At 33.7% G+C, this 25996-nt stretch overlaps 4 protein-coding genes across 7 annotated transcripts in view; 2 read left to right on the forward strand and 2 right to left on the reverse strand.

Annotated features, from left to right (window-relative positions):
• Positions 1–1836: 1836 nt before the first annotated feature.
• On the reverse strand, positions 1837–14813 carry LOC124353724 (dimethyladenosine transferase 1, mitochondrial). Its single transcript, XM_046803698.1, has 6 exons — positions 14499–14813; positions 12911–13021; positions 12117–12313; positions 8290–8447; positions 6637–6790; positions 1837–2137 (listed from the first exon to the last, which is right to left on the reverse strand). Exons 1-6 carry the CDS (start codon positions 14676–14678, stop codon positions 1888–1890), a joined length of 1050 nt encoding a protein of 349 aa, XP_046659654.1. The 5' UTR covers positions 14679–14813; the 3' UTR covers positions 1837–1887.
• LOC124353725 (cytochrome c oxidase assembly factor 3, mitochondrial) lies at positions 14766–17137 on the reverse strand. 2 transcript variants are annotated; one of them, XM_046803699.1, is made up of 2 exons: positions 16972–17137; positions 14766–15060 (listed from the first exon to the last, which is right to left on the reverse strand). In XM_046803699.1, the coding sequence occupies exon 2, from the start codon at positions 15045–15047 to the stop codon at positions 14766–14768; it is 282 nt and encodes a 93-aa protein (XP_046659655.1). In that variant the 5' UTR covers positions 15048–15060; positions 16972–17137. The 2 variants fall into 2 exon arrangements, with proteins under 2 accessions (XP_046659655.1, XP_046659656.1); XM_046803700.1 differs by lacking the exon at positions 16972–17137 and adding an exon at positions 16587–16948.
• A 1839-nt stretch (positions 17138–18976) lies between these two features.
• LOC124353726 (F-box only protein 32) overlaps positions 18977–25996 on the forward strand; it is a 64334-nt gene continuing 57314 nt past the window's right edge. For 2 of the 3 annotated variants that reach the window (XM_046803703.1, XM_046803701.1), the window contains exon 1: positions 18978–19223. In XM_046803703.1, coding sequence (XP_046659659.1) covers positions 19090–19223 — 134 coding nt within the window. In that variant the 5' untranslated portion in view covers positions 18978–19089. Of the gene's footprint in view, positions 19224–25996 lie in introns of all 3 variants that reach the window. The other variant, XM_046803702.1, reaches the window with a different exon arrangement.
• Positions 19242–20279, forward strand: LOC124353727 (NADH dehydrogenase [ubiquinone] 1 alpha subcomplex subunit 8). Its single transcript, XM_046803704.1, has one exon. It carries the CDS (start codon positions 19428–19430, stop codon positions 19950–19952), a length of 525 nt encoding a protein of 174 aa, XP_046659660.1. The 5' UTR covers positions 19242–19427; the 3' UTR covers positions 19953–20279.

The raw sequence follows: 25996 nt of genomic DNA on the forward strand, positions 1-25996 counted from the left end.
ACAAGTTACTGAACATCTCATCCGTCCTATACCCATTCATAACTTTTCATGTTGTTTTAATGAAATGAGGCCAAGAATTATTGAGCAAAGTGAATAAAAAGTAATAGTTGCTAGGCGGTAGTTTCTACCAAGTATCAACTCTTTGTATGAATCCGTAAAACTGTAATAGTATTTACTAGCCTAGTGGTAGTAGTTGTTACATTGCATGATCTTCAAGCTGTTACCACAGACCAGCTGTTTCTGTCGACAAACATTACCGTCCTTGACGCTAATATAATTTGTTCTTTATGCAGTGAGCCCCTGTATGTTAGTTATGTAATTTTTGAGTGATTAACATCATGTCAAGTGATGAAGAATGTACCAAATGAAAATGAGAATAAGGTGGAAAGAAAACTGTTTTAAGATTGTTGGCAGAACATAAAATTATAGTGCAAAAGTCAAAATTCCTTAATTTGTTCACATGACTGAGGCAAGGGTTACTGATAAAGCGAACAAAAATTTCCATCTGTTTCCTATTAGACACTTCCTTGCTTTTCATTTTGTTCTGGTAAAAACTTTCTGAGAGGCAGAAAGTTCACACCGTCATTCTCGAACTTGAAAAGTTCCTTGATTTACACAGTTCTTCCTTCTTTCATCGTATAATTTACAGTCACGAATATGCATACACAGAGCTATAGTTGCAACAAACACTGATTACTGTAAACACAAAAAGCAACCTGCCTTTGTCAATCTTTTAAATATGAGTATTCTAGTACCTTCTACACAGCAAGATGTTTTTATTTTTTATTCAACACAGTTTTAAGTGAATACTAGTCTCAGAAAAACCCAACTATACCTAGCAATTTACTACCTCAAACAAAAGCATCATCAACTTAAAAAAAAAAAAAACACCTAGTAGTAGTAAATACTACCTTTTTATTAACTTCCCCAATGGTTTATTGGATTTAGCAACAAAATAAAAGAAGGATCTTACTCAAAGGTGACGCTTTCCCTCATTTATGAAATTGTTCATCTCCACAACTTTGGAATATACATTAAAAGTCACAATTGATGAATAAACACTATATTTGCCCCTCTTTACACTGTAGATAACAACGATTTTGCTGCTAGACCTTAAATGTTAAGGCATCTGATGTTCCCAACCACTTCATCTTTCTTGAAGATTTTAACCAAATTATCTTCTGGCTCACACTTCCAGCCATAAATGAAAGTTCCCCTCCCCAAGTACAGAAGCTTCAAGAATTAGTTCCCAAGCAGCAGGTTAATTGTTTCACTTCTATTTCTGCTACTAAATGATGATCCTTCTGTAAGACTTTTATACTCTTGAAGCTTCTGGAGGGGCTCCATGTTTACCAAATTTTCAACATGTTGGCTATGAATATGACTAATTTTAAAACGTCTTTGCAGCATCTAAAGAAACAATTATAAATACTGTCAGATAATGAAACAAGACTAGTGAAGTTACAGAAAGGAAAAGACGGTTTTGTTTATTATAGTGAAGCAATTATTTACTAAAATATTTAAATGCAATTTTTAGAGTTAAAAAAATTACTTCAAATCTTGCTTTAAGCCAAAAAATATGGTGCTGGTTGTAGGATTCAGCAAAGGAAAAGAAGTAATTTGAAGGATTATGTCTCACAGCAATAAGTCAATCATTTGTATTAACTCCAGTCTTCGTTACTTTTTTAATAGATCGCGTACTTGAATTACTTAATCAACTTTAATCACACCTGATTTAATCAAAGCTAAGATTTCAAATTGACAACACGTTTTGATTCCTACAAAGTGCACACAGTACAATAAGAGTTAAGGGATTACAAAGAAGACAAGTACAAATATTTGTAATGATTATTTATATACGACAACACTAACTATACAATATATACACTAAAGTCGTTCAATGGCCTCTGCTGCCCCATCATCATCTTCTTCCTCCTCTTCTGTGTCTTCGACCTTGGCCTTCCTGTTGTTGTAACGCGCTAGAGTCGGCTCTCGTCGTATGATCTCCGCGTAGACATGACACAGCCGGCCAAACTCGGGTAGAGTCAGCTGGAAAGGTCGAGATTTAGGATTTACCTCAGCCCTATCCATCATCTCCGGTATAAGTCGCTCCCAACTTCCACTGGGGAACAGTGTCCTGGAACAAAATACATAATGTAACGGTGAACAGAAAGCTACAGCTACGCTTATCATTTTGAATATTGTGATAAGAAAGTGATAAGAAAATGCCTTAATACAAATGATCAAAACTTATGAATCAACCTTAGTTTAAAACTTAAATTTCAGCTTATACTCAAGTATCATTTTGCTATGGCAAAAACTTTCTGAGAGGTATAAAGTTCAGACTGTCACCCTCGAACTTTAAAAGTTCCTTGCATTTACACTGATCTCCCTTCATTCATTCCATAATTTACAGTCACAAATATGCATAAACAGATGCATAGTGTTGCATCTAACCAAAAAAGCAGGCTCCTCTTTGTCAACCTCATAAATACTCAAGTATTCTTGTACTTTCTACACAGTAAGCTTTTTTTACTTTTTATTCAACAAATTTGTAAGTGTTGACTTACCATCTCAGAAAAACTATAACATCAACTATACCTAGTAATTATTACCTCACTTTATTCAAATAAGAGCATCATTATCTAGTAGTAGTAAATAGCGCTTCTTCAAAATAAGCTAACTGTGATTTTTATCAATAATTCAGTACTTTAAGTAACTATTTATAAACACAATTGTCTGCAAAATGTATTTACCAAACTTATTTAAATCTATATATAAATGAATGTTTGTCTGTATGTACTTTATAATCGTAAACTATATGACCGATCATTATGAACATTTGTACGCATATGTATTTTTCCACAGAGAAGGTTTATATGCTATGCTCATTGATGTAACTCAACACCAGGCAGCACTGCAAAATATAAGTTTTCAAAGCGCCTGCACATTATAAACTGCAATTATGAGACAGTTACTTATATTAAACAACCAAACACCATTTGAAGGCACTAAGTTATGATGTATATTTTTCTTTAAGATACATTTCTGGTTGAACTTAAAACTTGAGTGTTAGACCACTTTATAATAAAGTACATGTACATGTACAATAAACTTTTGACAAATTTTTAGATCGTGACATCAACGCAAACTCTTCATTGGTGTTGGAAATACAGGGTGCGGCAAAAAGATCTGATGTATTTAAAATATAAAAAAACACAAAAATTAAAAGTGATAAAAAGTATTTTATTGGTTAATTACATAAGGGTGTGGATGTAAATTAATGGAAATAACATCAGTACAACTTATTACACACATTTAAGACCTGAAGATAACGTCCTTCAAATGATGTCCTTCTTTGGCCAAGCATTCTTCAAGTCTTGCACTGAAGCTGTCGAACACCTTCTCTAACATTGCAGGAGGCAGGTTTGCAATTTCATGGCTTATGGCTTCTTTTAGTTCGACCAGTGTACGGGGTTTGTTTGTGTATACTCTTGCTTTAAGGAACCCCCACAGGAAAAAATCACAAATGCTAAGGTCTGGGGAGCGAGCCGGCCATGCAATGTCTCCAAAACGCGATATGACTCGGCCACGAAACTTACTTCTCAAGAAGTCCATCACCTCATTGGCTGTATGTGAAGTTACCCCATCCTGCTTGAACCACATCCTCCGGCGCACTAAACGATTCTTCTGGAGTTTCAGGGGAAATTAAGGAAGTTTTTCAGCATCAGGAGGTAACGTTGCGAACTGACCGTAACGGTTCGATCACCCTCCTCAAAGAAGTATGGTCCAATCACACAACTTTTAGTTACACCACACCACACAGTAACCTTAGGACTATGCAGAGGACGTTCATGCAGTTCTTCAGGATTTGTAGCTGATCAAAAGTTCTGTTTATTGACATAACCATCCAGATGAAAATGTACCTCGTCGCTCATCATGACAATTTTGTCATCAGTCGTCAAATCAATCATTGTCTCTGCAAACGCTTGCCGATTTGCATAGTCAGTAGGCTTCAACTGCTGGACGATAGCCATCTTGTATGGGTGGAAATGCAGATCAAAACGCAATATTCGTCGTACCGAGCGGTCAGACATGCGTAAAGCAGCAGCTTGTTTACGGGCCGGCCGCCGAGGACTGGCTTCCACCGCTTCTCTCACTCAATCGATATTCTCTGGTGTCCGGGCTGACTTTGGACGTCCAGTCGACTTACGTTTTAAGGCTGAACCGATAGCTCTCAAGTTACTCACCCATAACATAATCGTGTTACGAGTTGGGACTCTTCTCTGGGACCAACATTAAAACGTCTACTTTAAAATCATTAGGCAACACAGGAATCGCCACTTTAAAAAAAACGCCTCGACAACGAACGCATGATGCTCAGTCAACCACTGCTCCATGGCTACTGAAAATGTCCACATGTGGGCTCCTGAACGCGCTTATCCCCACCACCCCCCATCACTTAATCGCTCTACAGCACGGTGGTGAAAACCGTGAGATCATTTTGCCGCACCCTGTATAATGCACTTAAACCAGAAGTGCTCATACATGGGCAAAGCTTACGAAAAGCATGCGAAGCCATGGGAAACAGCTAGTGGAATATAAAAATCAATAAACTATTTGTATTATTCCAAAGAAAAACACTAAATACAATCTCTGATTACACTTAAAACTCTATTATTACTAATGTTTTAAATATTTAATTATGTTTAAACGTAGCAATTGATTCATAGTCATATCTTTAGTACCATACACTCATAATTGAAATAGTGAATTTGAACCTCAGGTAAATGCTTAAATCTTTTTTACATACAACTTGTTCTGTTAACAGTTTTTAGACTGGTGAGTCTATCGCAGTACATTGTTTTGTGTTTGTTTCTCTATCTATTAAATTTGTGTACACCTGAAGACTATAGATTCCAATCCTTAAAACATAGTGATCTATTCTTGTAATATATAATAATGACAATTGTACAAAATCCTGTAATCTTTTCAAGGTATCTCTGTTTGGACTTTAAGAAGTCCCCAAGCATTAAATATGGACAGTGGTTGTCATTGTTGTGGTCATTTCAATCTCTGAATTCTATCTCACTTCTCTATATTCACTCCAAAAAAATTAGTGAACTTTTCATGTTAGTGAGAATTTTTATTATTCCATAGTACACATACTAGATTCTTTTAGGCATTCTTGAGGTTTGTTATGGAGATGGGTCAAATATTCACCTCTGCAACACTTATGATATCGCTGCACCCTCCATAAGCTTGGACTCTTAACATTGGTGTTACAGGGAACCATTATCGAAGTTACACCTGATAGTTATACCTGCATAGAGTAACAATCATTGTGGAAAATCACTGCACTGCAAACTCATTCCATCTCTTACAACATGATCATGTCAAGCATCTTCATCTGGTTTGCAAGAGGTCTCCAATCATCCCAGATGTCATCTATAGTATTTGGGAGGAATTCCATCTCTTGGATTTATTTAAATTATTCTCACACTTATCTCATCTTGTTGTATCAGGTCAGGGAGCTTGGAGCTGATAAAAGATGTATCAATATCTACACTCAAGCAACATTTTATGTATCAGATTTATTCTCGAAACTAAGCCACATTTTAGACAAAAAAACATTCTCTGAATATTTTTGTCAGATCATTTGAACATCCCTTTTAAATAAAACAAACACTATGACCATTGTAGTACAAATCCTCAGTATCCTATCCTCCACCCATATTACTTTTAATATCTAATAAAGCAACACACCTTGTTTACCTTGCTCCTGAAATCATATCTGTCATCTATTCCTGCAGATTTTTTTCTTTGTTCTCTACAAGGTTTTTTAGTTCTATTTCAAATCCTTCTTTCCTTTTACCATACCTTAATCACATTTTAAATGTTTTAATCCACATGTCCTGTTTCATGAAAATAAAAATTAAATTAATTTACGAAGCACTATCCCCAATATGTTGTATAAAAGGTAGGGCTATTAGGTATTCATGTACTTCAGTGGTCCAGACTTCATAAAAATCAATAGATTAGACTGAATGAAGGTTTTATTGCCTATCAGTTTATTGTATTTATATGCCAGTTAATTATAAAAATATGTCTGTAGCTCTTACAAATCAAATTCAAGCTACAGCTTTGAGTTTTCAACCAGCCCTTTGATAATTGAATCTAAGGAACTTGGCAGTATCTTACATATATAATAATGACTTCATAAAGTTGTAGAGACAATATATAGAACTGTTATAGTGTTCATATTGATTGTATTATATTATAATCTAACTAATTTTAATGAACTACTAGGCTATACAATAAAATTAAATTGCATTCTTAGACTGCCTATTTTTGGTAAGTTCCAATAATTCATATTTATTATATTACTAATTTAATATATTTTGTTAGTTGAAATAGTAACATCTAATTATAACATAATTTGTGACTCTGTAAAACTCTTGTTTTATAAAAACCTTTGCTCTGTAACATTATGGAAGGGAACAGAAGAGTATATTAAAGGCCTAGTTATATATTTATGGCTCTTGGTACTATTTTATGGATCACTCAATTTAATTGTGATTACTAAATCTAAAGATAAGATTGACATATTTATAAAACAAAATATGAGTTACTCACTCCACGCCCCTGACGCAGTACTTCTGACGGAAGGAGAACACGCAACGGACCACTTTCTCCACCAGTTCAAACGGCAAATCGATGATCGGGTTCTCACAAGGCACCAGGTGTACCACCCCAACATTCACGTCCGGTTTGGGCAGGAACGCTGAGCCTAGAATCATCGTAAAGTTGTGAAAGAGTGTCACGTTTACCATTTACAGTGTATCTAGAAGCATAGATAAACAACACGTATTCATAGGCAAACAATATTTTTCTTACATTCTAGAAGCTCTTTTCTTAATTGGAATTCGTAATTCATTTGAAGGCAAACACTCCAATAATACACTTTATTTTTGTTTTTGTCAATAAGATAAAATGTAAAGTGTATTATTGGAGTGTTTGTTTTCAAATTAATATTTTTCTTGACAAACAACACATATTACAAAGAAACACATTTACAAACTGCTGTTTAGTAAAAAATTTTACTTATTTATACAGTTTTTAACAATTAATGAAGTTGTTTCTTCCCTTTGCCAGAATCGACAATGTGCCTGTTTGCTGGGTTACTGGTTACGAAGGGAACCCCTGGGAATGAAAGAGCTGATGTCCTGGCCAACCTGGTATCAGCGTCAATTACGATGGGTCCTCAACCGTTCTGCACTTTCCAAGGTGTGAATCCTTTGGGGCTGTCACGAAATGGGTTCGCGCTGAACATGAGAGAAGGTGGATGTTGCATCCGGGCTTGAGAGTGAGCAGAATGGTACTACTAGAGTCACCTTCCTCCAGAGTGGCATCTGACCTTCTCTCACTAAGTAGATTGATGACTTCTCGGGTTATACGTCTGATTACAAGACATGGTCACCTGAGGAAGCATCTTCACAGAGTCGGTATCCTTCAGGAGGATCCACTCTGTACAGTGTGTGATGAGCAGGAGGAAACTTCTGAACACCTGCTCTTTGTCCTGCAATAGCAAGGGAGCGGTATGCCATCTTTGGTAGTTTGGACAAGGGTGGTGAATTTCCCCAGGAAGACCTGATAGGTTGTTTTCGGCGGTTTGTGGAACTGCTGAAATCATAGACTGGTATGCCCCATGGTATACTACCAGGGTGTGCAAAAAGCCCTTGAAGCTTGAGTGCAAGGCAATAGACCGCTCCATAGAAGAAGAAGAAAAACAGCATAGTGAATATTTTGGTCACTTAAATTTATTTATCTTAAGTTAATTTTAACACCATGAGAAGTTTTTATTTCAAATTGCATATTTAAAGTTATATTTAGACAAATTTTATTTTATTTGAAAGTAGCTATTCAATTTCAAATTTTATAAATGTATATGTTTTTTGATTTTTTCTAGTTAATTTATAATATGGTCTTATTGTTGAAAATAGAGATTTAAAAATCATACTCACACTATAAACTCACTTGAAACTTTAAGGTAAGCCTGTTAATTTTCCTACCAACTATAAGTTCACATTGATTACTACTTCCATAAAACACTATGTATTTAATTACAATTGGTATTGTGAGAGATACAAACTTATTTAACACCCAGTAGTTTAATAAAGTTGCTAATAAAAGACCTTGGTTCATGAAGTTTAAAAATTTTTTATTTATATGACTAAATTAAAATAAGGAATTATTTGATTATGCCAATAGTAGCAAAAATCCGTGTACCTGGTATGTTGAATTTATGATGTACATGGCACCAGTTCTGACACATGATGCTCAGCCTGCAGCGTTGTGATGTCATCACCGGAGCTGCCATCCTTTCTGCCACCTCTTGTTGAAATGTCAGAGTCATCGGAACTCTACCAAACTTCCACGCATTTTTCCTGGAACACACAATATGTCACTTTGTAGAGCGCCCTTGCATCATGTTATGCAGGAGTCTGGGCTGCAAAGGTTTCGGAAGAATGGAGAAATGAAATTAAATGAGAAGTTAAATTGGAAAGTACAAGATATTTTCTTATATTAAAACTCAAATTATATAAAAAAACATTAATACTAATTACAAACAATTTTAACCCTTTAACCGCCGCATTTATGGATTAGTGGCAATACTCAAGTGGCAGGGGGAGTTTTGTACTAAGACCTCCCCAGTGCTGAGTATTTTTTCCCATTTTTTTATGGTTTTTGACTTAACACATTATTTAAAGTTTAAAAAATCTATCCTTAAAAATGTCATAAAGATTGTACAAACTGATGTAAATTTGTTACTACTCAATATACACCAAGGGTAACAATGCTGATCATGTTTAAGAAATTGTGTACAAGAGACAGTAAAAGAACCAAAAATTGATTACTAACTTAGGATTTCACCTGGAATTGTTCACAGCATTCTTCAAAATGATTTGAAAGTACATATTAACTTTTGCACGTTGTTTTGAACAAGTCATCCCTTGATTACTTATTGAGTAAACATGTTTAGGGATATAACTGATATAAATTACATTTTAAAGAAGCTTGTGACGTAATGAAACATGATGCTTTCTTTATGATCCTCACAAAAAATTGTCGATTACACAGACTTTTAAGACAATATTTCAAAATTCGACATACTCGTACACACACATAATGATTTTTTTCTTCTACCATTTGCAGATTTTTACACGAGTAATAAAAAAAAACTGCAAAATGCTTGCAATTTAACCAGCAGTGCTACCAACCGCATTATGAGGAAATTTCCCTACACTAACTGCTCTTCAAATATGGGTAAAAATTTAGGGAACTTTTTCACTCTACTTCATAACAAATAATATACAATAATTCTTTCATTCTTCCTTTCACTCAGTCTAATCCAACTCCATAATCAATTTCATACAAGACCATGGCTGCAACCATCCGATTAAAAAGATTCTTCTTCAGCCCAGGTGCAAACTATTGTCAGCTTTCAATGAATTTTATTGATATTGGTAGGAAATCCCATATACAACAGATAGTGGGGGAATGCTGTAAGTTGTGGTTGGTTCTGTGTTGAAGATGAGGAATGAATAGCCAAGATGATTCAGAGCATACAGTTTTTGTACTCATCCCTTTTAAACCCTTTCCACTCGTATGTCGGACGTTGTCCGACATTGCTATTTTGCCGTTCCGCTCGTATGTCGGACGCCATCCGACATTGCAGTGACGTCAGCTTTACTTTATTTTTTGCCGGCCTACGATGTTTCCGATTGGTGCTGCGATCGCACGGTATTCTCAGGAACTAATAAATTACAGCTGAACTACAATTGGTCGGCTGCTGATTTATTTTACTTTGTCATTGTAGTCACGTTTCCTAACCAATTTTCAGACGCGTTCGTATTAGTGACTCGATATGTCGTTACCAAGTACATCTTTTCTTTCTGATTCAGAAGTTATTGCTGAATTACTTAATTAAGGCAAGGATAATCAAATAAACATGCAAAAGCCAACAGTTATCTGTCAGTATAACAAATATATGGGTGGCGTGGACCAAGCAGACCACTATATTGCTTCCTACAAATTTCCCCGTAAATCTCTGAAGTAGTGGAGAAAGCTATTTTTCTGGATGTTGGCAGTGGCAATAGTAAATAGCTTTCTCTTGTTCAACACGAATAAACAAAACCATGGAGAAAAAACAATTCAACACAGGAATTTCAGAGAAATCCTTATCACTGAACTTGTAGGCCATGTCCGTAACCCTATGAGTTTGAAGCGGGGTCGTCCTTCATCAGTAGAAAAAGAAGAAAGGCTAAACAAACAACCTCACTTTCTTGCAGCTCATCCAACAAAAAAAAACTAAAGACTGTGCTGTTTGTAGCAATAGAAAGGTGCCAGGAGGAAGAAAGGAAACACTTTACTATTGTAAAACCTGTTCAAAAAATCCTGGTCTTCATCCTGCAGAGTGTTTTGAACGATACCATACCATGCTAAAATATAAAACTTATTAGTGTAAGTATCAAATTTTATATCTCTATAACATAAATTAGAAATAAAATAAAATTATTATACAATATAATAATGTATATACTTTATTGACTTCCAGTTTGCTAAAAATGGGTTTTTACTGAAAATATGCTAAAATAAATACGAGCTGAGGGGACAGACTAGTGAAAAAAATCCGAGTGGAAAGGGTTAAGTATTTAAAATTTACGGGGAGATATTTTGGGAGACCAAATATATATATATATATATATATATAAAGAAACAGTTTAATGATTTCAGTACATTATCAACACAGTCACTAGAATTGTGCATTCATCTCGTTCACTGACTTATGACACTGGTCTACCTTTGACATGATAACTTGCAGTTATATGATGAGCCCACATAATGAGTCTGTACTACCTATGCTCATCAACAGTATAACAAACATGGTATACATCTGACTTATGACACATAGTCATATTACGAGGTCCGGCTATTTGAAAACAAGACAATCTTCAGCTCACCAACCAATGAGCTGATAAATCAGGTAAACAGGGCACTGATAATCTCCTCAGTTACTGTTAAGTCTGTGGATCTCAAAATAACATCGCTCAGTCCAGTAGTCTGGTCACAACTGTCGTTTAAAGTGCATCGAGTGAAAAGTGTTTGCCGGGAAAATTGGTGATTGAGTTTTTGGTTAAACTTAAAAAATCAGTTGCTGAGTGTTTAAATATGTTGAATGAAGTGTTTGGTGACTTTTGAATGGCACAAACAGTTTCGTGAAGGCCGAGAAGAGGTGGAAGATGAAGAGCATCTCAGTTGCGCTTGCACTTCAACTACCGACGAAAACATCCAAAGAATTAACCAAATCGTGAGAAAAGATCGTCGTTTACCCATGATCAAGCTATTGCTCATGGTTGCTGATGATTTGCTGATTCAAACATGAATAAGGTAACTGTGAGACAGGTTTCACATGAAAAATTAAACATATCAAAATTTTGCTCAAAAATAGTGCAAAAAAATCTCTTGTACAATCAAAAGGACAAACGAGCTGAAATTTGTGTGGAGGTTTTGGAGCACCTTAAAAGTGATCAAAGTTTGTTAGATAGTCATTACAAGTGATGAAACTTGGATTTTTTTTAGTATAATCCAGAAGGAAAAAGACAGTCATGCACTGGAAAACACCATCATCCTCAAAACCGAAGAAAGCCAAAAATGAAAGCCATGTTAATCGTTTTCTTCAATGTTAATTGTATTTTGATGACTGAACGTGTTCATGAGAGTCAGACAGTGAATCAACCTAGAGGTTCTTGCAAAGCTCAGAGAGTAAGTTAGAAAAATGTGTTCAGAACTGTGGAAACACAATTTGTGAATTCTGAACCAAGACAATGCACTAGCCCTTAGTGCCTTATCAATTTAACAGTTTTTAGCTGATAAGAAGATCCCAGTGTTGCACCATCCAGCCTCTCCTGATTTAGCACCATGTGACTTTTAGTTGTTCCCTGAGATCAAAAGTTGAATGAAGGGAACTTATTGTCAAACCGTTAAGGAGGTGAAACAGACAGGTTGAGTACCATTGATTGAATACCACAGCAATTATGATGAGACCGACTTACCTCTGACTGATATCTTGCAGCCACAATATGATGAGCCTGGTGGCCACACTGAATGGTAGATTCCCTATGAGATGGATGTTGGGAGGTCTTTCACTCCATTCGTGCCGCAACTCCTTGTTGAACATCTCCTCCATGTTGAAGGTGAGGACGTCCCCTCGATACACTGACACTGGGCATGGTGCAGCCTCCGCAAGCATCTTTCACACAATAACTCTATATACTTCTTTGTACACAGAAACATCTTTGTAACCTAAGTTTAATAATACGTACAAAAATTGTTATATTAAAGATGTTTAACCAGCTCGTAAGTGCACTGAATGATAACCAAATGAGTACACAAGATACCAACTGCATGATCAACATGACTAATATATTTACTAATATATTATAACACCTAGAGGAGTTTTTTGAAATTTTTTCAGTCATCCTGGTACTATTCCGGTATAAATCTTAGTTCTATGCAGGGTGTCCAGTAAAAGTGTTCCAATACTATGAAATTTTGTTTTACACATAAAAATTAGCAAAAATGGTTCATATGAAGGTATGTACTAAAACGTTTAGTTTTCCATCTAACTGTCTGTATGTGTTTTTTATTTAAAAAATTATACCTTTTGAATCAGCTAAGATACAGAACCCTAGCTAAAATCATCTACTTAGAAGTTTTATCTGTACATCCTAGCAATTTACACAGTTAAAAGCTTTCTAAAAGTATACTAAATCAGCAATTAGTGCTCTATCGTGCTAATAATGACCTACAGATATGTTGCAATACTTTTCACTTTATATGTACTAACCTCTAAGGCAGGTAGAAATCGAGCATCTTTCTCAACAAGAATGACTTTGCTGGGATTTTTTGCGAGAATAGATCTTGTAATACCTCCAGGGCCAGGGCCTACTTCCATCACCTAAAATCATATCAAATTCTCAGGATGTTTAATGATAATATATTAGTATGCATAGGCTAATTGAATCAGCCTGTTTTGTGCGACAATCATGAAAGCAATACACTATTTAATATAAAGTACATCTACATGATTTCGAATCAATCATAGGTTTTATATACAAGTTGTTCAGATATTACAAGAGATGATAAGGTAGCTAATGACTAGTCCAAATAACAAAACATGACCTAAGCAAAGATTGTTTAGTTTCCAAGATACTAACAGTTGAAATCAGTAAGACTGCCAGGCTAGAATAATATTTCATGTAACACTGCTAACAAACTAGAAATTTGTTATAATCAAAGTCGCAATGATAGGAAATCTAGTGCATATGAAAAACAGCTGAAACCCATAACTTTTTTTTTTATTTAAGCAAAAAATATTTCATTTTATACAGTGTTGGACTTTCTTTTGTCGTAAAAAATGTGTGCTTTGAAGAAATCTATAATGGTAAAATGCCGTTTAGATTTGTTTTTTAATTTATATTTTATGGTGATTTCATAACATACATGGTGATACAGTATTAAAAATTCAAATTATTCTTGTTTCTGAAGTCGCAAGTAGTATTATTATATCATTTTGAAACACAAAATATTTATAAACTATTTTGGCTGTAAAAACAGTTATTTTTCATTTTCCAAATACTATATTCTACAATGCTTTTAAAAAGAAAAGGAGATGGCACCAACAAATTATTTTAGTAATAAAGCCAATTTTAGTGAGTAAAGTTGAGATACATCTCCTGAGTTCTTTCACAACAAACTGAGATAAGTGTATAAAAAATACTTTAGTTTTTTTTTATTATCCCTGACAGTCAATTGACTTGGAGCTAGCTCTTACTAGGCTTGAGATCATATTTACTTATCTTCCCAATCTATATATTTCCTTTTGAAAATCCAACCTCACGGGTTTCTTTTTCAACTTTTAGCATGACTCTTCAAACATGGCTGAAAAATGTATGGAAATTTTGCAAACTGCGTTTTTTAACATTGTTAAGATAACCTTATTTTATTAGAAATCTGGTTCCTGAAATAAAGAAGGAGGCCGAGTCTGTTTCAAAAGTTATAAAATGTATCCTTGGAGAGGTCTGAGAAGATTTAAATATAAAGGAAAGAAATAAAATGACGCAAATATTTTGTGTGATGAATGTGAAAATAAATTGAAAAACATTTTATAGCAACTAGATAAGACACAATAATGATCACATTGCACATTGCAATATTTTATGCAGTCACACTACAATATATTCAGCCAAGATAAGTAGGGTGTATAAAGATAAACAAAAACCAAAACCTAACAAAGAAACACTACTAGAGAGCTAGCATAGTACAAATTAGAGTGGTATAAACAAATAAGATATTTTTCAAACTCAGTTTCTTCTCTATCAATTCTAATACTACATGGTTCCTGTTAGTCCTAAATATATTGTAATTGTTCTTACCTCACCCCCTTGGAGGGGCCCTGCAGCTTTCACAATCTTGTTTGTTATCCGAGAGTCCAACAGGAAGTTCTGGGAAAGCTGCTTCAGTGCCCGAAGCTTGTACAACTTGATAATGTCCTTGATCGTGGGTAGAGGTGGCAAACGCAATTGTTGGATTGGTTTTAAACCAGGCTTAATCATTTTGCTTAAGTTAAACGATAAACAAATTTTTAAATTGTAAAAATCAAAAAATATAGTCTAATATAATTATAGTTATTAAAATAAGAATTACTGATTCAATTTACTTGTCTCTTTCACTAGTTTTGGTTCTTCAAAATCATCCAAGAAAGTTTCTTGTTTAACGGTCAGGATTGAATAAGAGTAGATGCCGATGACTGCTGTACCCAAGAGAAGGCCAGTGATTAAATTCTTCCTACGAACAACCTTCAGTTTCTGTACGCGCTCTAAGTTTTCTTTTTCAATGTATTTCATCCACTCCTTGGTTGCAGCATCGATCAATTTCTTGTCTTTGGTTAAATCAACCTTGGGCATCTGATCGTTATCTGCCATCCCCAAGTTTTTCCTGTAATCATAGAGTAATTAGATTAGAACCAATTAGAAAATCAAAATTATGGTTAATCCTAACTTTGAAAAACTTTTGATTTGGTTTACATAAATGATTCCAATTATTTATTTTTGACAGAAACTATATTAAATTTATTTTCGAACACACTACTGGTCTATCTATGAATGTCGTATTTATATACAGTGCAACCTCGTTAATTCGGAGTAGCCGGGACCGTGGCCGATCAGACATAATGAAAATCCGGGTTAAACAGAGAAAGAACATGTATAAACAATACAATATTGGTTTAATGCAGAAAAGCACTTAAAATACACATTACGATAAAGTATAAGAGTTTAATTTTCAGGAAGAATTTTGTTAATTTGAGTTGTGTCAGCTTTGAATGCTGTTTCCGTGCCGTGTGTTCACACATCCTTTTCAACATGAGAAGTTCTGCCGATGTTGTCTCTTCTTGTTGCTCAAAATAAACCTATTAATTCACCAAAATTAAATGCTGCTTCTGTATGGCTTATAACTGTGATATTTTCAATGTTTTCTTCATCAGTATCCTCCCTGTTATTGGCATCTTAATAGCAACAAGTCACAATACATGTAATTTGGTCATTAGTAAAAATACCGTAGCCTCCTTCGTCAGCTTCCAACCAACTTTCAATATCATTAATATCAAGATCTGAGCATCCAGTGACGTTTTAACCCTGGAAGCGTCAATCAGAAATTCTAAAGTGTGTGCTAACTTTTGTAGGTTTTACAGGGCCCCAATGTAAATTTCATAAGAAACATAAGAACAATACAACATTTTATGGTTGTGTATTGGGTGTGTATATGTATCTACTGGGATCACCCATTTTTAAATATTATAATCAACAGTGTATGATAAAGCTTTGCTCAATTCAAATAAAAAACTTCTGAACCAACAACAAAATTAATTTTTACAAACTACAATCTCTACTGCACATTAAAAGCAACTCATAGGCTTTTGATTGATGTATAATTTGAACAAATAGGCTAATGGCCGAAAGTACAATGGCGATGTACATGTGTTATTTGTCACAAATTGTCGGACCCTTCAAAATAGTAAAAAAGTAGCTAAATGTTACACATTTTTGTTTGTTACATTTTATAAATATACATAGCTTAGATAGTTTTATATTCATCATTAAATTATTACCTTTTAAGAAATAAAAACAGCCCACCTATACTGTAATTTGAAATACCTAACTTATAACATACTTTTGGTTTCAATAGTTATATCAAGGATTCATTACTCGTGAATATTGATGATTCAATAATCATGAGTATCGATGATTCGATTGTAGTGGTGGCCGTTTATTACAATGCAGATGTAAGTTGGGAAAACAATCTTTTTATGTTGCTTCCCAGTAAGTAGGCTATATAGCCTAAACATTAGAACAAATTATTTGTTAAAACTGTCAATTTTTATAAAAGGTGAGTCATGGAACTACCCATGAGGAATCGGTGATAAAATATATTTATTATATATACTACCAGGAGTAAGAACACACCTGCATTATGTCTTAATTGATCATGGGAAGTGGATTAATCACAGAGCCTGAAGGTCTCCAATGTATGTTGTATATTCACTGTTGGGAATATGAATACAAGTCTGCATATAAAAAAATAATGGATCTTGCGAAATTGGCTAACCCATGAACCGCCTTAAGTGACTACTTAGGCTCTATGGGCAGATGTAAGGTTGTCACAAGATGTTACATTGAAACACAGTTTGAGCAAATTTGAGCAATAACTCACGCAATTCACCTGCAGAAATTAATTTTGAGAGCAAGGTAGATACTTCATATGTATAAAATAAAAATAGTAAGGAAGTAGCTTTACAACTCCACTACGTTTATTCTTATAGTTTTATCTAAAATAAAATATCAAACTTACAAACAACAAAGCACATAAGGTTAATTATTATTCTTCATTAAAAAGCTAGCAGTGCAAATTTAATCCACAACAATCTTAATCTTCAATACAACATTAATCACATTCACAGGACTGACGACACAATAAACAGTGTAGGTCTAGGTAGAGGGTAGATGAACGGAATATACATTTTTCTAGGTTATCTTTTATTTGCTACAGGAAAGGCAATTTGCAACACCATACAGTTTCTTGGATGACAAAATTTTGTGGATGACCAGGAATGCTTGTAGCTCTTATGCTTTTACTGCTTATTTATTATGAATAACACACAACGTAGACAACAACAAGAATTTCACATAAAGAACAGTTTCAAAATAATGCTAAAATCATGATATAGAAATAATGGTACAGTATTAATAAGATTTATAAGACAATCTAACAATTTGAAGCAAATTTAATAGTAAAACAGTGCAAATTGCTAAATGCTCCAATATAATGTTTGGCATATCACCTATAGTTCATGCCAAACACACTGAAATCTGGAGTGAAATATAAGAATATCTTTGTGTACCTTTATTAACAATGATTCTAAAAACGGATGTGACTAATTCCTTACGACAATTACGATATCTGAAAAAATATAGAATAACAGTATGAAAATTACTAATACATTAGCTATTTCAGTGGCAAACAACTGATCCTGTAACACAGTCAATCAGTATCAGATAAAATCGCCGCCAATGTATCGCATACAGCATCATGACGTCTGATGCGTTGTCATGGTTTGAATAGCAATTCTATATTGCATAAAATAATACCTCCGGCATGTGGTAATTGGCTCAATACTAACCATAAATCCGAAATTATAATAATCCTTTTTCTAAGTTGATGGTTTTGGACTAATCTACTTTCGTCCAACTGTAGATTGCTCTACCTACGATCTCTGTACTTTATACACAGCTGTGTCTTTAGCTGTTCTCTACAGTCACGGGTGATTGTAAAGCCAAGAAATTTGCTTCCCAAACCAAACGAAATGGGACACTGCTGTAACAATATAATAATCTTATAAAATCTTAGGAAGCTATCGTGCATCAAGCGAGCGATGGTGTAAGTCAGGGATTAATCGTCTAGTACATAGTCGTATACGGTTGATCTATATATATATATATATATATATATATATATATATATATATATATATATATATATATGTGTGTGTGTGTGTGTGTGTGTGTGTGTGTGTGTGTGTGTGTGATGTGTGTGTGTGTGTGTGTGTGTGTGTGTGTGTGTGTGTGTGTAGGTCCCTTGGCGACTGCAGCCTCTTTCGAACAAAGGTTTGATGAATACATTCACAGAAACCAAGCAATTTCAAATTTTTCAGCGTTACTTAACCAAGGACTAACACGTTAGAAAAACGGAAATTCGAAAATGTTTCTAAATTTTTCTGAGATTTCAAAGAAGCCTTCGTTATCCCATCAAGATGCAAGTGAATGTATTCACCTATTTTCTTGGTCCCAATCAGGTATATACATGTTGGAAGTAATCATAACACTGGATCGAAAATTAATGTGAATGCTAGTTAAATTTGCCACAATATATTCGAGTCTGTAGAGCCCTATTTCTATTTTACAAACAATACGATTATCAGCCACAGTGAAAGAATGCTCTTACTATTTATCATATCAAAGCATACATCTTTGAAAATGTACTACAATATTGATGAAAATTGCAGTGTTATATACTGTAAGATTCACTATACACATCATTGTAAGCATGGGTATCCCATTCCCGCTGGTAATACTGCACCATAAACTAGGATTGCTTTGTTATATCTCGTACTATAATCACCTTACACCTAGAACTAAGAGGCCGTGTCCTCAAGGTGGCATTGCTTACAGAGCTTTGGTAAGTGCTGATATCTAACAGTGAAAGTCTCAACTGTAGTATATTGTATGAACCCAACAGATGGCAGAACAATCTGTATGAATAAAGATTTGTCTTTGTTACCAAGCTGTCAGCTGATTGGGGAACGTCAACATTCAACAAAGCCATGCGCAAAGTAATCATGTAAGAAGGAAAGGCCAAGTCCAGTTCTAGTTCAGTGTTCGCGAATAGTTTTTGGTGTCTTGCCTGTGAAGTATGCCATTTATTTCTAAAGATTGGCGATCTCCGGGAGAAGAGTGGGTGAAAACTGAAGAGGGCTGGGAAAAGAAAAAAATTTTAGAGTGCGGAAGACAGCTTAGTTTTAGCCAACAAGAGAATCTAGATGGAAGGTAAGTCGCTGTTTGTTTACTGTTCACAGCTGATCATTTCGCAATCGATAAACTTCCTTTCAAGTAGGATTCTTTGTTTACAATTTCGTATTAAAGTCTTGACGCGTTTGTTTCTGGATTGTTTAATACTTAAATATAAAGTAAAAGTGAGACTATAAAGTATTTAAACTTGTAATTTGTTATAAAGTGGTCATATCTTCCAAAATGGTTATAACTAATAACGTAAATATACCTTCTGATGAAGAATTGACTGTTCAGGAAGTGAACCTAAGTGGAGTAGTTTTGAGAGCAGCATCATTTCACTTGGGAAAGTATTGTGAAGATGCCAATAATGAATTTATGTTATGCAGAAGAGAATTAAATGATCCTCGTAAATGTCTGGATGAGGGTAAAGCTGTGACCAATTGTAGTTTGGAGTTCTTTAGAAAAGTGAAGAGTTCTTGTTTCAGAGAGTTTACTGATTTTTATAACTGCATTGACAAAAGCAGTCCAAGTTATGAATTTGAACCATGCCGGAAAACACAGAAGATATTTGACCAGTGTATGATTGATAACCTTAACCTCGAGCGACCTCCTTATGGGTACTTTTGTGAAGTCAAAATTGTTGACTCGGCCAGGCCTAAACCAGAACCACCCAAGAAACCAGTTTATTCAGATTTTACACCAGGTCTACCAGAAGATGCTCCCAAGCCACCGGCAAAGTATGGCGGAAGACAAATTCAAAACTAAAACTAAAATTTGCTTTACGGGGCTATGTAGTTTAAAATTTGATACCAATAGATCTACTTTAGAAATTTACTGGCTTGATTTCACATGTTTCTGGAGTTTTTAATATCATAGGTATACTAAAGCATTCCTGTACGGGATTTTTTCAAGTCGGCTATATTTCTGCTAATTGTGTTTTAATGTGTGTATCTTATGGTGTATTCAATTTATTTCTTAAGTTGGTTAATAATTTAATATGAATTAAGATTTTAACTGTTGTTTCTTCTACAGTTGTTATATAGGAAGCATGCTAATATAAATTGTGTACTGAATAAAATTATATGATTAATATTTTTGTCTGCATTTAAGTATCCTTATTAGTTATTTCTAAAATGTTCTGGATTATGTTTTATAACTTGCATAAGGTAGAGTACAATAGGTGGACCCGGTTTTTTGTATTGAAATTATCAAACTATATTCAATTATTATACCCGTTGATATAATCAATCAATAGTAATTAATTTTAAAAATAACTAAATCATCTGCACCAACTGTACACACATTTTCCTATTTTAAACACATTTTGTTCTACTAGTAACTTCTTTTAAATAATAAAAGATAGCCTAGTTAACTTTATAAAATTGTACAAAATAACACTAAAAGATGATTTACTGTGTCTTTCTCAGTTTCAAGATGATTGTTTTGTTGTTACGGTTTGTTTATTATTTAAATGACATTTTTTTTGTAACCTGTCTCAAATTTATTGTTTGATCAATGGTTATGGTGCCTATATTATTCATGACACGTAAATGTTTAAAATATTCTATTTATTTGAAATATGTGACTTTAATTTAATATTTGAGATAAATTGATATTAATTGATAGTTCTGTTATTTGATATATAAAGTACCGATGATTGTAGTAAGCGATATAAAAACCGGGTCCACCTATCATAATCTGCTCCTTGCACATAATAAGTAAACTATATCACTTGTCCTGAATCAATTTCATATGACTACTGATCATAAATTGGTTATTTTGGGGTAAAGTTTAGATTCCTAAAGATACAGACATGTGAATAGAAAAAAATAATTAAGTGTAGTATAAAAAGCAGCCACCACTACAATGGAATCATCAAACCCAATTATTGATTAGAAATACATAAACAATCAAATTAAAAAACATTCTAGTTATAGTTTATACAATTAATTACTACCATTTCTTTATAATGTCTTAAATTACAATAATGTTTAAAATTAATTCAAACAAAGTAAAATCATTTGTGTAATGGCAGTAAGTACAATCACGATAACATGGGTTACGTTATTTGTGTCACAAGCTGTTGGTTCCTTCAATAGTAAAAGTAAGTGAAGTTTTACACTGGTTTGTTTGTTACATCTAATGAACACACATGAATAGTTTGTATTCATTGTTAAATTGTTACTTTTTTAGATATAAAAACATAACTATACTATGAATTGAAATACCAATAACGTAATTACGTGATTTAACATTTTGTTATAATCAGAAATATTGAAGATTCGAAGATCATGGTTTTGAATTGACTTGTCATGGTGGCTGCTTATTATACTGCAGGAATGTTGCTGGAATATTCTGTGGATAATATAACTATATACAAGAAATATTGTTGTTTTTTTTGTTACAGTTTGTTAAGCAAATGACAAAACTGTAGATATTGCTGAGTATCCAAACTTATGAATAATAAAGCAAATCAAACAGTTTTTGCATAAGTATTTTATTTATTAGCTTCACGTATGTTTAAAAATACATCTAAATACATGAATTAAACATGTGAATTGCCACTCATATATAAGAAGTATCTGGTACATACAATGACCTTACACTTTAAAAATCTACGATCTAATTACACATAAAACAAACTGATTAACCATCATTTAAAAATTCAGTCGCAGAGTAAAATGCCTTGCTTATGAGCTGGTGTCCGAGGGAAGCCCTAAAAGATCTCACACTGCTTTCACGCTTCAGATGCATTGGAAGGGCATTGAAAAGTTTCATAGCGGAGTAATAAGCTCCTTCCTCGTACAGTTTAAATATATGTATTGGATACTGGTATTTATCCTGACAGCTTTAAAAAAAATCTTCAAATGGATCAACACCATACATACATGACAACAAATGTAGCCTAATGAAATGAGCAATAGACTAAAAATTTTGCATACAATCTCTGTGACGCCTGTTACGCGATACTGTAAATACTGTGGCGTACTTGTTTGACAAAATGTAGTTGATGCATATCTTGTAATTAACAAAACTTTAAATTTTTAACTCCTTATATGAATTTGGTGAATGGTCATGTTGCATAGTTAATTATAAACAATATTAAGTAAACTGAAGTTTCAGTGCATTTTAAAATAAAGTACCTATTACATAATGTAGTTTAAATACAGGAGGAAACGTGTATTTAATTTTGTGTCATCCTAATTGAAAACTTCCAATTTTGCTGTGAAGAGCAAATATCACTAGTTGCCAAAATATATTATAAAAATCTACGAAGACTGCTAAAAATAATGGAATACAAATTTAAATGATCAACCTTTAACTGTTCAGATGCTGTCGTATAATTAGGTCAGTGGTTTTTTGTCAATTTGAATATACAATTTAAAAACTTATTTATAATATATATAAACTGCTTCCAACCAATTCAAGTGTAGTACGTCAACATTATTATTATTATTATTTAATAACAAGCTTAGTTTCTTCAAGAGACACTTTAAAATAGAAATAGTACATCCTGGGTCCGCTAGTTCTTTGTTGCGTCGAAACGCGACAGTGCTGCTGTAGCTGGCCACTTCTAACGGGAAACTACGCAACTTTATCAACTTTCCGCTCAGTGGCCTTGAAACAGCTGTTGTTTATTTATTTCCAACTTGCCGCTTATCTTTATCGCAGTCACGTGCGGGTCTCCGACTGTCTGCTACTGTTGTCTTTTCTTTTCCTATCTTGCTCTTGTGTAGTGTCAGTGGTCGTAGAAGTTTATTGCGTTTGAACGATGACGTTTGTTTTAAGCCATTTACGACGACCTGTGATTTTAGTAGTCATATGTTCCCTTTGTATACAGACCCTTTGTACGCTGTACTATAGGATTGAAATATAAAATTCGTATATTAACTAAATAGGGTACTAAATATAACAAAACCAGTCTTTAAAACAGCGTGATGGCAGTCTTGTTCTTAAAGAAGGGGAGGAAATCTAAAAATTGCAGCTTTCTTGAGATTGAATTATTTAGGCTTATACATATCTCCGTTTTTTTGTACTTAGTCAAAATTGATGTCATTAATTTTGGTGTCAAGTTGTATTGAGAGAGGAGCGACTCACACTACCGGTGTGGCGTTAGGACTAAATTTGTTTTCTTCACGGGTGAAAGCGTTAACTTATCGGAAGCTCCCTCATCCGTCACAACTGCAACAATCAATAAGTTAACGACCTCAACATTTTTGTCTAGGATATGCATTCATTGCTTTGTCCAAGGACGAAACTGGAGTGATCGCGTTATTTTGTGGGATAATTGATTATTAATAGTATTTATTTGAGGTTTATGTAAGACGGTTAATACTATAACATTGATTGATTTGATATATAAATGAACCTACCGTATCGCTTTACGGACACCAACGCATAGCTTTACAACACATCGTCTAAGCGATCTCCCAGATTCATACACTAATTGAGATTAATAAATTACGACTACATTAGACATTAAACTTCATGAATTAAATCATTAGTCGTGTAAGTTCGATAAATTTTGTATTACGTTATTAGATTATTATATTTTAGGCCTACAACAGTTTTAGTTTTTTTTTTAGTACAGTCCTTATGTGTGTAATTTCTTGCTACCAGTTTCCGCTGCCCTGTGCACTTCAACTTTCGGTCGCGCGAGTTTTCATTAATTATTATTGTTTATGGAAATATGATCTAGCGGTGGTACTTAACCGTAACAGACCTGAAATTGACGTGCACGGATACTGAAATGTGATAACCCTAACTGATAATTTTATACTATCTTATCAGATTTCTTTTATCAGCAGAGCATTTTGTTTTTCTGAGTGATTTACTTTCTGAAGATAACTTACCGTGCCAGAGAAAAACATTCAACTTTAAAATACATCTGAAATATAAGAATTGTGTTATAAAATTGTTACACTTTAAACAGCCTACCTTAAATATCTGAATGCATAAAGTTTGAATACGTATTTAACTTATTGAGAACTTTAATCAATATAATTGGTCTAATCCTCTAATGGGTTAAAAGATGCCATTTAATCACAATTTCGATCAGTTTTAACATTGTGATTATTGTGAACAAAAACTGTTATTGTTTAGTAAGAAAAATGTTAAAGTTAATAAAGATTACAAAACCTTTGTAGGTGTTAAAATAAGTTATATATACGTGCTGAATTTAATGAAAATGACAAAATCCACATTATGTTATCTATCACTCTGTCACAGAGTATTATCCAATACTATTAAAGTGTAATGACCTTTGACTCAAAATTACTAATATTATTATTAAATTTGAATTACCTTTGAACAAAAATGTTCAGTGAGATTAAATCTAATATTTTTTTAACATAATGAGCTACAAGTAATGAAAGTTGAGTTAACATACTCTTAGCAAAGTGTTTGACTAAACCTTGTGTTTGTACTCAACAAAGTTTTTGTTGACAAAAAACGTTAAAAATATAACGTGTTCTAAATGTGAACAAACAGTTTTTGAGTAACAGCAAACTACAAATAAAAAACACTAAATTTCAAAGAAACCAGTGCCCACGCCCCTCCCCCTGTACTCTTACTCCATACACAATTATTTCATATCAACTCATTTTATTTTATTAACACAAATCCTGTTTTCCCATAGGCTATGTAATTTTTGGAAGGAAAAGCAAAAAAAGTTATAAACAGAAAAGTAAATGTGGCAGAAATTATTTTAAAATTAAAGCTGCAACAGACTTATTTAATTTAAATATATATTGTACCCTATCTAGAACCCAATTTTATGGCTTATGGCGAAATGAAAAAAAAATCATTTGTGGTACCTGTGAAATTTGTCTGATTTTACATTTTAGTGAAATTTCATGAACATTTGTAGTCCGGCAATATTTTAATTTAGAGGCAATAAATTTGAATTGGGATTAAAAAATGAATACAAAGTTTAGACCAATGCATATTTTTAATAGGAGCTAATTAGTTGTGTAATTGCATTTCATTATTAAATCTACTTTACGTGGCTTCCAAGGCAGCTGATTGCACAATGATTGTATAACCACAATAGAGTAGGGGGTGGGTATAGGGGTCTTGTGGCTTGATTTGGCTTCCCTTTCGCTGGAAGTATGAATTCGCCAAAAAATAGATACGTATTGTTTTAGAATTTAGAAGTAATGTTGATGTTGAAACTTAAAATACACTTTCTATGTGAAACACAATTTTATGTATGTGAATCAGACGTGTTGCTTCTGTTGTGTCTAGAATAAATATTCCAGGAACAGTTTCACCGTCAAAGTATTCCTGTACAGTAAAATTTAGTGATTATGCGCTGATGTGGATGCTGGCAGATACCAGTATTTCGGTGTGCTGTATGCTGTATTGTTATTACTGTAAGTGTGTATTATGATACATATGCTGTTTAGTGTGCAGTATCACTGGTTATGTATCTTAAACATCCAGTGGGAACACTAAAAGCCCTTGGCAATATCGCTTGTTATGATAGTTATTTCAACATTGCTTTGAAAAGTTGTGTGAAGCCAAAGAACATACTTTAAAGAATCATGATCTGCCCTTATACAGTGTGATTTAAAAGTATGGATACATTCTGGTTAGTTTTTGATGGATGAAGCTGGAGGGATAGAACTCGGGACACCTTTCTTGGAAATAGAAGTGAAGTTTTTAGTCACTGTTACAACTTTGCCAGTTTCCCAAAACTTGATTTCAGGGGTGGCTCAGAATCTTTAAATGTAAAGACCCATTAAGTGACACCTCATTTGAAAGGTCTTGATAAAAGAAGAACAGTGTAAAGCTTTCTATTTAAACCC

This window comes from Homalodisca vitripennis, chromosome 2 (genome assembly GCF_021130785.1).
Source record: "Homalodisca vitripennis isolate AUS2020 chromosome 2, UT_GWSS_2.1, whole genome shotgun sequence".
Lineage (NCBI taxonomy): Eukaryota > Metazoa > Arthropoda > Insecta > Hemiptera > Cicadellidae > Homalodisca > Homalodisca vitripennis.